Raw genomic sequence first — 15049 nt, forward strand, 5'->3', positions numbered from 1 at the left:
ATTTTTTCGCACGATAATTAAAAAACTATGATGCATAAAAATAAATAAAAATCTGTTTTAGAATGTACAGGTGAAGACCTTTCATATGATACCCCACTTGATATAGTCACTCACTTCGAAAGTTGAAAATACTAATTATTAGTTCATGACCACAATTTAATTTTTTTTGTGTGATCTAACCCTAAATTCACGGTTTTCAGATTTTTCCCCAAATGTCAGCTATAAGATCTACCTACCTGCCAAATTTCATGATTCTAGGTCAACGGGAAGTACCCTGTAGGTTTCTTGACAGACAGACAGACAGACAGACAGACAACAAAGTGATCCTATAAGGGTCTCTTTTTCCTTTTGAGGTACGGAACCCTAAAAACCGGACAAGTGCGAGTTAGAGTCGCGTGGAGCGGGTTCGCGATACACGATGCAGTACGCGGCCAAAAAGTGATGAACATCGATTTTAGGAGACAGCAGTGTAGAGCACTGTCTCGGTCGTACAGACCGACAAAGCGTCATATGGGTATGACTGACAGAGACAACGCTCTACAAAGATGAAATGTCATTCTAAAGGCCGATGTTCATCACTTTCGGCCTCGTACTGTAAAGATGAGAGACTTTTGTCCTCCGCAGACCTCGCAGGTCGAGGGCCCGTAGATCCTCGTCTGCGCAGGCGCTAAGGGTACCTACCGGTTTTTCATTCGGACGCACGAAACCCTAAAAATCATAACGTAAACAGATAACGTTATCAAACGACGTTTGTTAATTTTCGGGTTATTTCTTTATATTTTTAGTATTCACTAATAATATTAGCGTTTTTGCTCGTATCACAAAATTTATGTCAAATAGTTTTGTTGTCCTAACAACAAAATTAAAGATTATCTCGGTTATGTTTATTTAAATTTCTTATTATTGGTTTATCGCGAATTTATATTTTAATAGATATCTACTTCGGGTTGGCTTGACCTAGGGTCATTTAGTTAAAGAACATAATCCTTTCGTGGGGGCCGGGTCTACGCTACATTAAACTAGACCCAACAATTTCAGTTCAATATCAATTTCATTCACACAGATTACTCTTATTAGTATCACATTGAACAAAATTAAACGTGTCTACAATTTTTAACACTGGCCCGATTCTGCTGTCTTTCTCTAAACTAACTTTAGAGAATCTGCATCTTTTTCTTTTAAATATTGCAAAAAAAGGACGGATCATGACTTTTACATTTAAAGACTAAATTTTATGTATGCGCTAAAAAAAAACAATAGGCTCGCGACTGGCAGCTAAAGTCACGAGGTTTGACAGCGCTAAATTAAATTTAAAACTGGCAAGCTGTGTGTGTCCTTTTCATATTACATTAGTAAGAAGAGGATGCGAATACTCAAAAATTAAGGGAATCAGTAGGTACCATTGATGGCTTGTTTCGAAGTGCTTGTGAAAACTTTGGCCCATGATTAACGCAACCTTTCACACTGCATCGATAGTGGCTCCTTTGTTTACGCGCCCGTGTTTCCGAGTTACAAGTATTAATACGCAGTTACACAGATGTTCAAAAATCACAGAATAGAATAGAATAGAATAATTCTTTATTATTATATTTTTTATATTAAACCGACTTCAATAAAAGGAGGAGGTTCTCAATTCGACTGTTTTTTTTTTGGTATATTTGTTACGCGATTACTCCGTCAAAATTGGACCGATTTTGATGATTCTTTTTTTGTTTTGCAGGACATACTTCATACATAGGTGGTCCCATTTTAATTTGGTAAAGATCTGATGAATATCTTCGGAGATGGAGAACGGAACTCCTCAATGGATAAGAGTAAATTGCTCGCGATTAGTGTAATAGCTTTGTAAACAGTAGGGTTTTAACCAGGCATAGCATATTTTTAACCGACTTCAAACAAGATCGATAGTGATTTACCTAATCGAAGACAAAACAACAAACGCAACAAAAACCTATGCAATCATGAATATCGTAACAATAAATCGACAGTGTATGGCTCTTTGCACGCTCTTTGCGATCAACGATTTTTGTCATACATACAGATAACGCCTTATGGCTTTTTATAATTAAATGAGTGTGTCTCTTTCTGTTTATTGGCAGATGAAGATGACGGAAATATATGACGTGACGGACGCGGATACGGATGCAGTGCAGTCACCCACAGAGCGCGATGTCAACAAGCAGCTGGAGTTCGACAACGACTGGTCCGCGGAACTGATGGCTGACGATGGTGAGTGCCTCTCTTTCTGTTTACTAGCAGATGAAGAGGACGGAGATGTTTGTCGCGGACATGCCGTCGCCCAGCGAGATATCAACGATAGACAATGTCTGTGTGTCTCTTTCTTTTTTATGGGAAAGAAATGAGATAAATGTACAACGTTGCAGAGATAAACATAAAACTCGTAAGTCATTTTCCACACCAGTACAAATTTTCATCGGTGTTGCATACTGCATCATCATCATCATCATGATCAACCCATCGCCGGCTAACTACAGAGCACAGGTCTCCTCTCAGAGTGACAAGGGTTTGGCCATAGTCTACCACGCTGGCCATGTGCGGATTGGTAGACTTCACAAACCTTTGAGAACATTATAGAGAACTCTCAGGCATGCAAGTTTCCTCACGATGTATTCCTTAACCGAAAGCAAGTGATATTTAATTACTTGAAACGCACATAATTCCGAAAAGTTAGAGATGCCCGAGATCGAACCCCCGACCTCCGATTAGAAGGCGGACGTCCTAACCACTAGGCTATCACAGCTTATAGTGCATACGACGTAAAAAAACCTTCTTCCTCCGTTAAGCCGTTACACAACTGAATTACTTTATAAAATTTCTGTTTGAATACCTAAGCCATAGTCGTGTAAAAAATTATATGTTTTTAAAGCTGGTGTTTCAAAAACAAATCTAGGGGCCTCAGCATCTAGCTAACATATACGGTTAACATCCTGTTAACCGTATATGTTACCGTACCGTTATGTTGTATAACAGTATCAATAAAGTTCTAGATATAGACATTATAGGTGATAGTCTTCCTAAATTTAAAAAGAAACCAAGGGACTACTTCCTGTCACTATATATACAGTGATGCAGATGTTTTACCTTAGTTCGTTAGTAAACATTAAAACTACGCAATATACTTCGGTATGCCATGCTCAACTGGATATTTGACTCCAATTTTTTATTACTTTATTATAAACTAGGATAAAAATAATGACGGAAACCAAAGCAACTAATTAAATCGATCGAATAATAAAAAAGTTATAAGCATTTAAATATTTCTGATTAGACAGAGTTAGCGATATAGAATTATGACGTCATTTTGAGTAATGCCATAGTAGTCTCGTGCGGTTTCATACAAATTTTCGTTTTGCGAGAAAGGGATAGAAGAACCTCCCACTCCAAAATTAAAATGCCTGTAACTTTGTAAATCTTTGTTGGATTTTAATATTTTTTTCAGTGTACGTCATTATTTTTATCGTATTAAAGTAATAATGTTTATCAAATTCAAAAGTAGTAAAATACCCAATTGTAACACTGAATATTTGTTTTATTCGTACAGATGAATTAGACTTGGAAGCTGAAGAAGATGAACTGGAACGCAATATATTCTCCGATCCCGAGAGCGAATGGACGAGACGACGCTCCTTCTCCAACGAGTCCAGCGACGGCGACCAGCCAGAGTCGGATAGACAACAGTCGTATGTCACCTACGCGGAATAGCCGTCTCTGTCTATCAACCTTGGAATGAGAGGGACGAATGACAGAACAGACAGGAAAATCGCAACGCGCGTCATAAGAAAAGAGACTTGCCTTGGAGTGAGAGGGACGAATGACAGAATAGACAGGGATATAGCAACGCGCGCAAAAAAAAAACCCGTCAAGTGCGAGTCGGACTCGCTCACGAAGGGTTCCGTATCGTTGTACAAAATTTTGCATGGTGGTAATTTTTTTGAAATTTTTATTGTTTGGTGTTATAGGGGCTGGTCATGTGCGGATTGGATCGGAAGACTTTACACACCTTTGAAATTATGGAGTACTCTAAGGCATACAGGTTTATTCGCGATTTTTTCCTTCACCTTTAAAACAAGTGATATTGAGTTGCTTAGAATGCACTCCATGAAGTTAAAGGGATCGAACCCCGGACCTCTATTAAAGCATAAAATAAAAAAAATAAAAAATTAAATATTTTTATGCGAATAAACAAGTACTTTCGAATAGTCGGATGCATCTACCACTGGTTCGGAATGCCTTTCCTACCGAGAAGAACCAGCAAGAAACTCGGCGGTTGCTCTTTTCAAATATTTGATAATATAGGTACAAGATTATGCCATGTATAAAATAATATTTGCAGTCTTGTGCGTTGCTGGAACGAGCTGCAGGTCAAATCCACGCTCTTTTATCATTATAAATGTATATCAGTAGCCATGTTATAAATGCGAAAGTGTGTCTGTTTGTTGGTTTGTCCTTCAATCACGTCGCAACGGATCGACGTGATTTTTTTGCATTGATATAGTTAGACATGAAGAGTGACATAGGCTACTTTTTATTCTGGAAAATCAACGAGTTCCCCCGGGATTTTTAAAAACCTAATTCCACGCGGACGAAGTCGCGGACATCAGCTAGTGGGTCTATAAAACTATCATACTCCTTTCAGGTTAGCGTTTTTATCTTCATTATTTATGTGAGGTTACAAAGCTTTTTTTTTTCATCAGTTTACGATGAAAAAAAGTGGGAAGTGGAGAATTTCAGTAGTATTTCATACAAAGTACAGTACGATTCGAACGTAAATGTGCCCCTGAAGTTTGCGCACGACGTTGCGAGGGGAGGGGGGGGGGGGGGGGGTAACATTGCACGTCTCGCTCCTACACCCTCCCTGGCGCAATGGTAAGCGCTATGGTCTTATTAGAGGGAGGTCCCGGGTTCGATTCCTGGCAGGGATTTGGAATTTTATAATTTCTAAATTTCTGGTCTAGTCTGGTGGGTAGCCTCGGCCGTGCCTAGTTACCACCCTACCGGCAAAGCCGTGCCGCCAAGCGATTTAGCGTCCCGGTACGATGCCGTGTAGAAACCAAAGGTGTATGGGTTTAATAAAAACTGCCACACTCCTTCCAGGTTAGCCCGCTCCCACCTTAGACTGCATCGTTACTTACCATTAGGTGAGATTGCAGTCAAGGGCTAACTTGAATCTGAATAAAAAAATTATAAAAAAAACATTCCCGCCAGATCCAGCCAGTTTTTATTATTTGTTGTTAGCGGCAATACACATTCTGTGAAAATTTCAGCTCTATTACCTATTAAGGTTCATAAGATACAGCCCGCTGACAGACAGACGGACGGACAGCGGAGGCTTAGTTAATAGGGTTACGCTGGCACCGTTCTGGTACGGAACCTAAAAATAGAGAATGAGATATTTAAATGGGATTTAGAAAACTATAGAATCATAGAGAAAATTTTGCAATGGAAGAATATAGAGTTTATTTCCATCTGCCATCAAATTCTTGCTCCCATTGTGTTTAGGGTGGCCAGATAAAAAATTGAAAAAGGTAGCAGATTAGTGCTACTTTGCAAAAAAATTTATGGGAATATTACCCATTTTTTATTTATTTTTTTATTTTAAAAAGAATATTAGCCATGTTAAATGACAAATATTCCCCTTTCCTCTCCAACTAAGCGTCAAGCTTGTGCTAGGAGTAGGTACGACAATAGTGCAACGGGCGGGGTTTGAACCGACGACCACTTCGTCATTCACCACGTTGTAGGGTTTTCAGTCCACTCCTTTACCCGTTGAGCTATTGAGACTCTAAGTTATTAAGGGTGCCTGTTCACTGAAGCGGAGATGTGTTGAGCAGACCAGTCAGATTGTCGGTAAATAACGTGATATTTTTATTCGGTCATCTGATAAAACTCTCGATTGGTCAACTATACACATCTCCGCTCCGCTCTACTTCAGTGGGCAGGTGCCCTAAATGCGATATGTTTGTCCTTTTTTTGAACGAATTGACGTTTATTTTGCATGAATGTAGTTAAAGACCTGGGGTGTGACATAGGCGCGGAAAATCAAAGAGTTCCCACGGGATTTTTAAAAACCTAAATCCACGCGGTCAAAGTCGCGGGCAACAGCTAGTTTGTATTAATTATTTTTGGTGGCAGACGGGATTTTTTATTAAGATATTTTCTGAAAGGCTGTGAAAGAAAGAGATGGGGATTATATTATAATTATCGCGGTAGAAAGAGATGGAAATAGTACTAAGACGAAAATTACACGCTCACTTTGACCCGTACCCGACTAATACAACCTTTAACGGAGATAACTAGGTACAGTGCCACAAGGCTATCTTGGCGCGTGGCGAAAATCAGAACTAACGTTGCCCTCAAGGGTCCCCTTTGTTCTTGTTTGTATATTCTAAGTCTTTGTTTTCCCACAGCGCCCCTCTGTCAATGTCATTCAAGTGCCAAGAGAGCCTTGTCGCACTGTAAATAATTGCAGATAAAACAGTGCGATTTACGCATATTTGCTGTAACCAACTCTCATGGATTTAATAGTCAAATTAAACGTGTAATTTCTGTTGTTATTTTGCTTATGAGTTATGTATTATATTATCTTGGGTACCTGAGGACTGATGGTGGATGTAATTATAGTGCCCGGCAAATAACTTGAACCTTAAGCGGCATAGGGGAAAATAAGGCTTGAGTTATCAACCAATCGCATACATCCGCTATTCGCTATCCAATAGCGTGCACCCGCGCCGACTGATCAACCAATCGCGTACACCCGCTATTCGCTATCCAATAGCGTGCACCCGCGCCGACTGATCAACCAATCGCGTACACCCGCTATTCGCTATCCAATAGCGTGCACCCGCGCCGACTGATCAACCAATCGCGTACACCCGCTATTCGCTATCCAATAGCGTGCACCCGCGCCGACTGATCAACCAATCGCGTACACCCGCTATTCGCTATCCAATAGCGTGCACCCGCGCCGACTGATCAACCAATCGCGTACACCCGCTATTCGCTATCCAATAGCGGTCACCCGCGCCGACTGATCAACCAATCGCGTACACCCATCATTCGCCAGCTAATTGCGTTAACGTTCAAGTTTTGCCAGTCACAAAATATTTTTATACTATTTATATAGTTAGATATAATGATTTTTACTGATTTTTTACGTAAAGCCAAGTGTTCACTAGGAATGAAACTTGTCAAAGTCACTTGCAGTGTGTAAACACTTCCAGCAAGTCAAGTTTTTAGATACTAAAACTTGTAGAAATTGACACGACAATCAGAACTAGCTTTTATTGCTAGTGAACACTTTGCACCACGGTCGGTGAGTCGCAGTGCGTTTTAAAATCCGTAAATTTGAACTTAAATCTATCAAAATCCGGTGCTCAATTAGTTCCGCAGTGCGCGCGCTTCTATGTAGTTCACAGATTTTTGCGCAAAAAACGGTTTATCGTGGTGCGCGCTAGCTCTAAAGCCTATATTGATGCTAAAGTAAGACCAAAATGACTATATCATATAATACATACAATATAATAATAACAATCTTTAGAATTATAATGGATAAAAATAATGACAAATAAAGTTCTTTCTGATTTTGTTACCTCTTCAGTTTTAATAAAGAATCAACACATCTTTTTCATAAGTTACTTTATGTAACTTCTTCGGACCTTTGTCATAATTATAATTTATAATACTTATTACAATAATATTATCTAAAACCTTGTATAGCTATTCTCTAATTCTAGTGTAAACTAACAAATGTAATAAATAAATAATGGCACTGATTCTGTGCACACCTAAATTTTAGAGTATTCACATCCTCTTCTTACTAATGCATTTAGAAAAGGACAGATACAGTTTGACAGTTTAAAATTTTATTTAGAGCTGTCAAACCTCGTGACTTTAGCTGCCAGTCGCGAGCGTTTAAATTTGTAGCGTGCACTAAAATTAAGAGTCTTTAAATGTAAAATTCATGTTCTGTCCCTTTTTAGCTATATTAAAAAGAAAAAGATGCAGATAGTCTAAATTTAGTTTAGAGAAAGACAAGAGAATCGGCGCCATTAGTACTTTTAACAGTGACTGCGACAAAAGAAATATTATATAAACCAGTCCATAGCTCTCTGTAGTCTATTTCTTCGAAATGAAAATCAAAGAACCCTGTTTTTAGCTAAATATATGTGTAAGGTTTTTAATCAAGACTTACAGTTTTATACTACTCTAGTATTATTATTAAATGATATAATTATAAGTTTTAATGAAACGAAATTACAACTACCAAAAATTCACTTGTTTTTCTTAAAGGAACTTATTTGGATGCCAACAAAACTTTTGAGTATTTGCATATTTTTCTTACTAAGTTATTAAAATACAGATATATCTATTTCAACTTAAAACTATCGTAACTTTAGGTTTGTTATAACTTTGACGACCTCCCTGTTGTGGTCTTATTAGTAGGAGGTCCCGGGTTCGATTCCTGGCAGGTAAAATTTAGGATTTTGTAATTTTTAAATTTTTTCTGGTCTGGTCTGGTGGGAGACTTTGGCCGTAGCACCGACCGGCAAAGCCACGCCGCCAAGCGATATAGCGTTCCGGTACGATGCCGCGTAGAGACCAAAAGGTTATGGGTTTAATCAAAATTGCCATACCAGGTGAGATTGCAGTCAAAGGCTAACTGGTATCTGAATGAAAAAAGAAAGGTGTTTAAAGTACAATAAAATTTTAATGTTTGAAAAAAATGAAAAAAAATTATTTAACAAAAAAAGTTGGTTTTGTCCTTTTCTAACTAGGTAAGTGTATTAAAACGAAAAGGATGCAAATACCTACTCTAAAGTTAGTTTAGAGAAAGACATCAGAATAGCCGCCAGTGCCACTTTTTTGTTTTTACATCACCTTGTAACATAAGTACAGGACTTGGCTCATTTTCTGTAGTTTTTATTTTATTTTAAAATATAAGATATTTTGAAATTATTATTGTTACCCTAACTATGTCAACATTACCAAGTTATCTAGCGGTTATTATACTTAGGGCTCATTTATGGAGACGCGGCGCGTTGCATCGAGCGTTCTTGTATAAGTCCCGCAAATTACTATTGCGCTGGAACCATGTCTCATTAACATCGAAATGACGTCATTTTGACGTCAGCCGAAATCAAAATATACCATTAGCTCGAAATTTCAGTCTAGTGCTGACGTCACTAAAATGGCGGCCACGCGCATTAGAAATTTGCGCGACTTATATAAAGCAAACGCCTCTGCAAGACCGCTCTCATACTTGGTCATAATTTATGTTTGAGTTAACAATATACATATACATTACAAATAAATGAATAAAATGAAAAAAAAAAACAAAAAAAACAGCGTGACGCGACGCGTCTCCATAAAAGAGCCCTTAGAGGCTATTTTTATAAGTATTCTGTTAATATTTAACTTTATAAATAGAGGTGTTGTTTTAAGAAAAGTTGTATTTTAGTGTGGCAACACTAAACTAAATAATAAAGGCGTGTTCCCACACGAACGTGCAGTGACAGAAGAATGTGGCAGAGCCTTGGTGTGGCAGGAATGTAATTTCGAACTTAGGGTTAGCGCTAACAGACAAGTAATTGCGAACTGTTAGACGCAAAATGCCTAATAATATAAAAAAACAGTATGCAGAATGCCAAAATTGCATAATGTACGCGAAATGCCGAGTAAAAAAATGTACAAGGAAACTATATATACCTGATCAATCAATCAATCTGTTTGCGTCCACTGCTGGACATAGGCCTTCCCAAGAGCACGCCACCACACACGATCCTCTGCCTTCCTCATCCACCCACTTCCCGCTACTATCTTAAGGTCATCAGTCCAGCGGGTTGGAGGTCGTCCCACACTGCGCTTGCTGATACGCGGTCTCCTATATATACCTAAACTAAATTAAAATAAGTAAAAGTACCTTATTATACCTTGTTATTTTAATATTAAAACCTTGCCTAAACTACGACATTTTGGATTTGGTATTAAGTGTTGCCACGTTTATAGTTTTGTTGTAAAAAGAAAGTCACAAGTATATTTGTAATAAAGTTTTCTAAAAGAGTTTCCTTTTTCTTTAATTTATGTAGGTACCTAGACCCGCTCAGACATATTATGAAGCCTAACCAAATCAGTTCTGCCTTTTACCATTAAAATAATAATATACCTTCTTCCGTTAGGCCAAAGATAATATATTAAACTTAGGCGTAACCCAATCGCTAATTAGGGGTGCCTGTCCACTGATAGGTACGATTGGAGAAATGGCATCTCTGTAGGCATTGACCTGATCGCCTCTCCACTCCGCTCTACTAAAACTGAAGCAGTGCGGAGACTTATTAAGCGAACCGAGATTATTAGAAATAGATCGCATGATAATTCTATCACGTCATATTTTAATAATGTTATAGGTCGGTTGGACTGCACTCATCTTCGCTCCGCTTCAGTGGACAGGCACCTGTAGACGACGAAGAGTAAAAATTACGATAGAGTATAAAGTAACCAAAGTAATAGAAACTTAAAAAAAATATTTAGGAGAGTTTAAAAGAGGTTGCATTACTTGGAAAAATAAATTAAGACATGCCTATTTTGTCGTTGTCAAAGTGATTCCAATTTGAAACAAGAAGTATGTCAACACATTTTTAGAGCAATCATATATTTTATATTAATTGTTATTGAATAAAAAATCTTTAAATTGCACAATTTATATTAAAATTACGCTATACAGATAACAGAGTGAGCGAATGATTTTTCGAAGATACATTTTTTACTTTTTTAAGATAATATGGTCGGCAAAGGTGACAGCAAGAATAGTCGTATATTTACCCAATGTTATTTGAAATGTTGCAAGCTCCAGAACTTGACTCCGATAAACAGCGTGGTTCCCTCTGGCAACGGAAAAGTTCTAGATTTTTGTGTGGACAGGCTGAAGTACGCGGATTGGCCGCCCATCTTGAACGCTCTGAGTTGTGACTTAAGTTTGCATTCGGTTTCCATAAAATGTCGTCAACAAGTCAAAACTGGTAAGATTGTTTTTTTTTTTTTTTTTTTTTTTTAATAGAAATAGCGAGCAGGCGGGTCACCTGATGTTAAGTGATTACCGCCGCCCATGAACATTTGCAGCACCAGAGGGGCCGCCGATGCGTTGCCGGCCTTTTAGGAATTTGTTGGTCCGCCCCTTGAACAACCCCATGTTATAATCTAGTGGGAACACCGCCGATGGGAGTTGGTTCCACAGTTTGCACGTTTGTGATAATAAAGCTATAGCTAGTTTTCAGTATCTACTTACCTAACTATTCAAGTCACAAATTTATTAAGCACACAATGCACTGTCAAGTCTCCTGAGGATGCTTCGGTGTTGGAGTGAAACATACTTTGAATATAATTGTTTAGGTTCTTTTCTCGTTCTTTTCATCATCATCATCATAGTGAAAAGGGTTTTGGCCATAGTTTATCACGTTGGCCAAGGCCAAGACTTCACACACCTTTGAGAAAATTATGGAGAACTCTCAGGCATGCAGGTTTCCTCACGATGTTTTCTTTCACGGTAAAAGCAAGTGATATTTAATTACTTAAAACGCACATAACTCCGAAAAGTTAGTGGTGCGGGCCCCGGGTCGAATCTCTGACCTCCGATTAGAAGGCGGACGCCCTAACCACTAGGCCATCACAGCTTGCTTTTCTTCCTTCTTCTTCTTGTTAAAAGTCCAGATTACAATATGTTTTGTACTGCCTAGTTACAATATGTTTTGTACAATATAGTGTTAGAACACATAGACTGCGAGCGTCTCGCAAAAACGGTGAACAAGCGATGTGTCATGCTCACCAACTTCATGCTCAGCAACCTGATGGAAGCGATTTCACAGCTACTCTCCAATACTACGCTCCTGACGTCGCTGCATCTCGAGGGGTTGCCGTTGAAGATACCCTATCTGAATCCTTTGAGCGAGGTAAAAATGTGTTAAAGATTAGGAATCCTGGTCATATCATATCGAAGTCTGACTGAGTATGAAGTCGTCATAGAGATAGAGACCTATCTCTTGTAGAAGGCAAATGACCTTTGAAGGGGGATGAATTCCCTTACAGTAAGAATCTCTAAGATCTAGGTATTTGTTTTCTTATGCGGCGTTCGTTAAACCTATATTGTGTACCAAAACTTTGGGTCTAGACTGAAATCAACCCAGTCTACCTTCTGATTGGCATGTTTAAGAATTTTTTTGAAAGTCTCAAGTTTACTCACCCAGGAATTAACTACACGCTTCTGCTAAGCTACCTACTAAGCTTCCTCGTAAGAATTTATGAAACTATTCCAAAGTATAGCCTTTGCTTGTCCAAATGAAATTTTCACATAATATGCTCACCTAAGTGGCTTTCTTACAGGTGTTGCTAAGAAACAGTTCTCTCCAACACCTTTACTTGCCAAAGTGTTTGATCGGCGACGCGGGCTGTTTAGCGATTTGCAAAGCGGTCAGATGTCTGCCTAACATCGTCACCATGGAGCTAAGTGGGTGTGAACTTACGCCGCTCGGAGCTGGATACATAGCTGATTTAATTAAGGTGATACAGGTTTAAACTTAAAACTTTTTGGACTATGGCTTAATCCTTTCCCATTCTTAGAGATACCCTTACTGTAGTTAATACTGGACTGGAAAGGTTTGAGATGATGATGATGAGATTCCTACTGGTTTCGAAAGGTTCATACAAGCGTGATCGCCAAGAAATAGGTAGGAAATGTCGTTAAATAGAGCTCTAAAACCAAAAGCAGATTTCTCGATTCATAGACGAAAATATCTGTTAGGTATACCTACAGTGTCCTAGATGTGATTATGCTAGGATTAAATATATTAGGCGATTTGTACGTCATCCATACCACCTTACCAAAATTTTTTTTTCTGGAATAGTCAATTGATTTGATTAAATTGCCTGGTATAAGATCGCTAGTAAGTGATAAGGCCACTTTTTCACCGTACTTTTGATTGTGTTTTCTGTTATTTTTCCGTTATTTTTGTGGTGGGATAATCAGTTGGGAAAAAATTTAAGTTAAATTTCGGACTATTTAATTTATCTCATAACAATTTGATTATTCTTTTCTCTCGGATCCACTCCTGCCAAGACCGGTATCACTAAAACCTCAATAAATATATTAGAACTGTTTCGTACAGTATCAAAAAATCCATCGCTACAGTGAAAACTGGGTACACACGCTGCGCTACCGGCTGCCGGATTTGGACACAATGGCCGGATTGAGGAGGATCACGTTATGTGGGAATCCACAGCTGGGTGACGCAGGGGTCCAGAAACTGCTGGACGTCCTGGCTGATGATTTGTGGATAAAAGGTGACGAGTATTCCAACAATTTTTTCCCCCTCCAAATAAGCGTAAAGCTTGTGCTAGGAGTAGGTACGACAGTAGTGCAACGGGTCCATGTTCTTAAAGGTGTGTGAAGTCTGCCAACCCGCAAGCCAGCGTGGTGGACTATGGCCAAACCCTTCTAATTCTGAGAGAAGACCCGTTCTCAGTAGTGAGCTGGCGATGGCTTGATGCTGAAGATGATTTGAAGGACAGATGTAGACTTCTTATTTCTACTGTTAATTTAAGGACGCACTTTAATCGAATTTGAACTCATCTTTGCCCTTAGCTCTGGACGTTCAAAACTGTGGACTGACAGAGGAGTGCGCGTCTGCCGTGCTGCAGGTGATGGCAACAAACACTACCCTGGTAGTTCTGGACATGAGGCACAACCCTGTATCGAGCGAATCCCTCTCCAAAATCCGGTCTGCGCTTAGGGAAAACGAACGGGGTGTTAGCGGACAGGTATATTTTGTCCTATTTAATATTTTCAGGTCTAGATTACGTTCAAGTTCGATTGGGCCAATTCACGTTTAGTCCAAATCGCGATTGGCGGATGGTCCGATACGCAGACAGTCCAATTCGCGAATGGTCTAATTCGCATATAGTTTTGGTAGTTGGCTGAGAAATAGGGAGCTCTACTAAGAGGTCAGGTGCTTGCCATAGAACTCCTGAAAGTTTTTCGTTGACAGTCGAGAGCAATGATAATTTCACAAGAATTTTCAATCATAACTTCAGCGTTAATTTACTTATTAGTTTACATATCTTCTTATCGAGGGTATATGAATTAAAAATACAGACTTACAAGCACTTTAGAATCGTGAAGACGTTTAAAAGTCTATATGAATAAAGCGAGTTTGCAACACTTTCTTGATATAGGTTTGTCATAAATTCATAAGCCATGAGAATAATTTAAAAACTTCTAGATATTTTTCAGTACTCGTGGATTGGCGGGAGTAGTTCTTCAAGTGAAGGAAGGATAAAAGCAGTCGCATCCAAGTGAGTCAGACTTAATACTAAATCTCATTTTGATTCAGGCATTGTAAAAAATTACGGAGAATTGAGCAGGGTTAATGATTACAGGAATGGAACTATCAAAGAGCGAGGCGCACCTAATGTTAGAACAGTACCTAATAAGTACAACACCAAGGCCAATATAGTTAAGAAGGAGAAGTAAGTGCCTTTCAATATTACCTACTTTGTGTTGTAGAATGTAGAGTAGAGTAAATGAGTAAAGTAGGTCTGAAACTCTGAAAACTAATCAAAGAAATACAATAAAGATGCGTGGTTGGACCTTAACATTTTTTTTTTTTAAAGAATATTAGCCATATTAAATGACTAATATTCCCCTTTCCTCTCCAATTAAGCGTCAGGCTTGTGCTAGGAGTAGGTACGGCAATAGTGCAACGGGCGGGATTTGAACCGTCGACCTTTCGGTTTTCAGTCCACTCCAATACCGGTTGAGCTATTGAGGCTCTAATGTGTTAGAGTTATCTCAGGAATGCCCTATACCCTGAAGACCCGAATTTATTATTATTATTATTTATTTATTACATCTCAAGATCTGAGAATATCTAATCGATAATATTAATATATTGTTTCGTAAAAGGATACTAAATAAATGGGATACTACCTTTACATGGCTTAACTTATAAGTTTTAAAATATCCTACATTTGGTTCAATGTT

General features: G+C 38.6%; 1 protein-coding gene across 1 annotated transcript in view; it reads left to right on the top strand.

Annotated features, from left to right (window-relative positions):
- LOC117982882 (uncharacterized) overlaps positions 1–15049 on the top strand; it is a 47570-nt gene that overhangs the window by 29382 nt on the left and 3139 nt on the right. The window contains exons 9-16 of the mRNA XM_034969317.2: positions 2100–2229; positions 3563–3697; positions 11776–11963; positions 12394–12570; positions 13176–13350; positions 13652–13827; positions 14300–14361; positions 14446–14535. Of these exons, the coding sequence (XP_034825208.2) occupies positions 2100–2229; positions 3563–3697; positions 11776–11963; positions 12394–12570; positions 13176–13350; positions 13652–13827; positions 14300–14361; positions 14446–14535 (1133 nt within the window). The remainder of the gene's footprint in view (positions 1–2099; positions 2230–3562; positions 3698–11775; positions 11964–12393; positions 12571–13175; positions 13351–13651; positions 13828–14299; positions 14362–14445; positions 14536–15049) is intronic.

The sequence above is a fragment of the Maniola hyperantus genome, chromosome 6, assembly GCF_902806685.2.
Source record: "Maniola hyperantus chromosome 6, iAphHyp1.2, whole genome shotgun sequence".
NCBI lineage: Eukaryota > Metazoa > Arthropoda > Insecta > Lepidoptera > Nymphalidae > Maniola > Maniola hyperantus.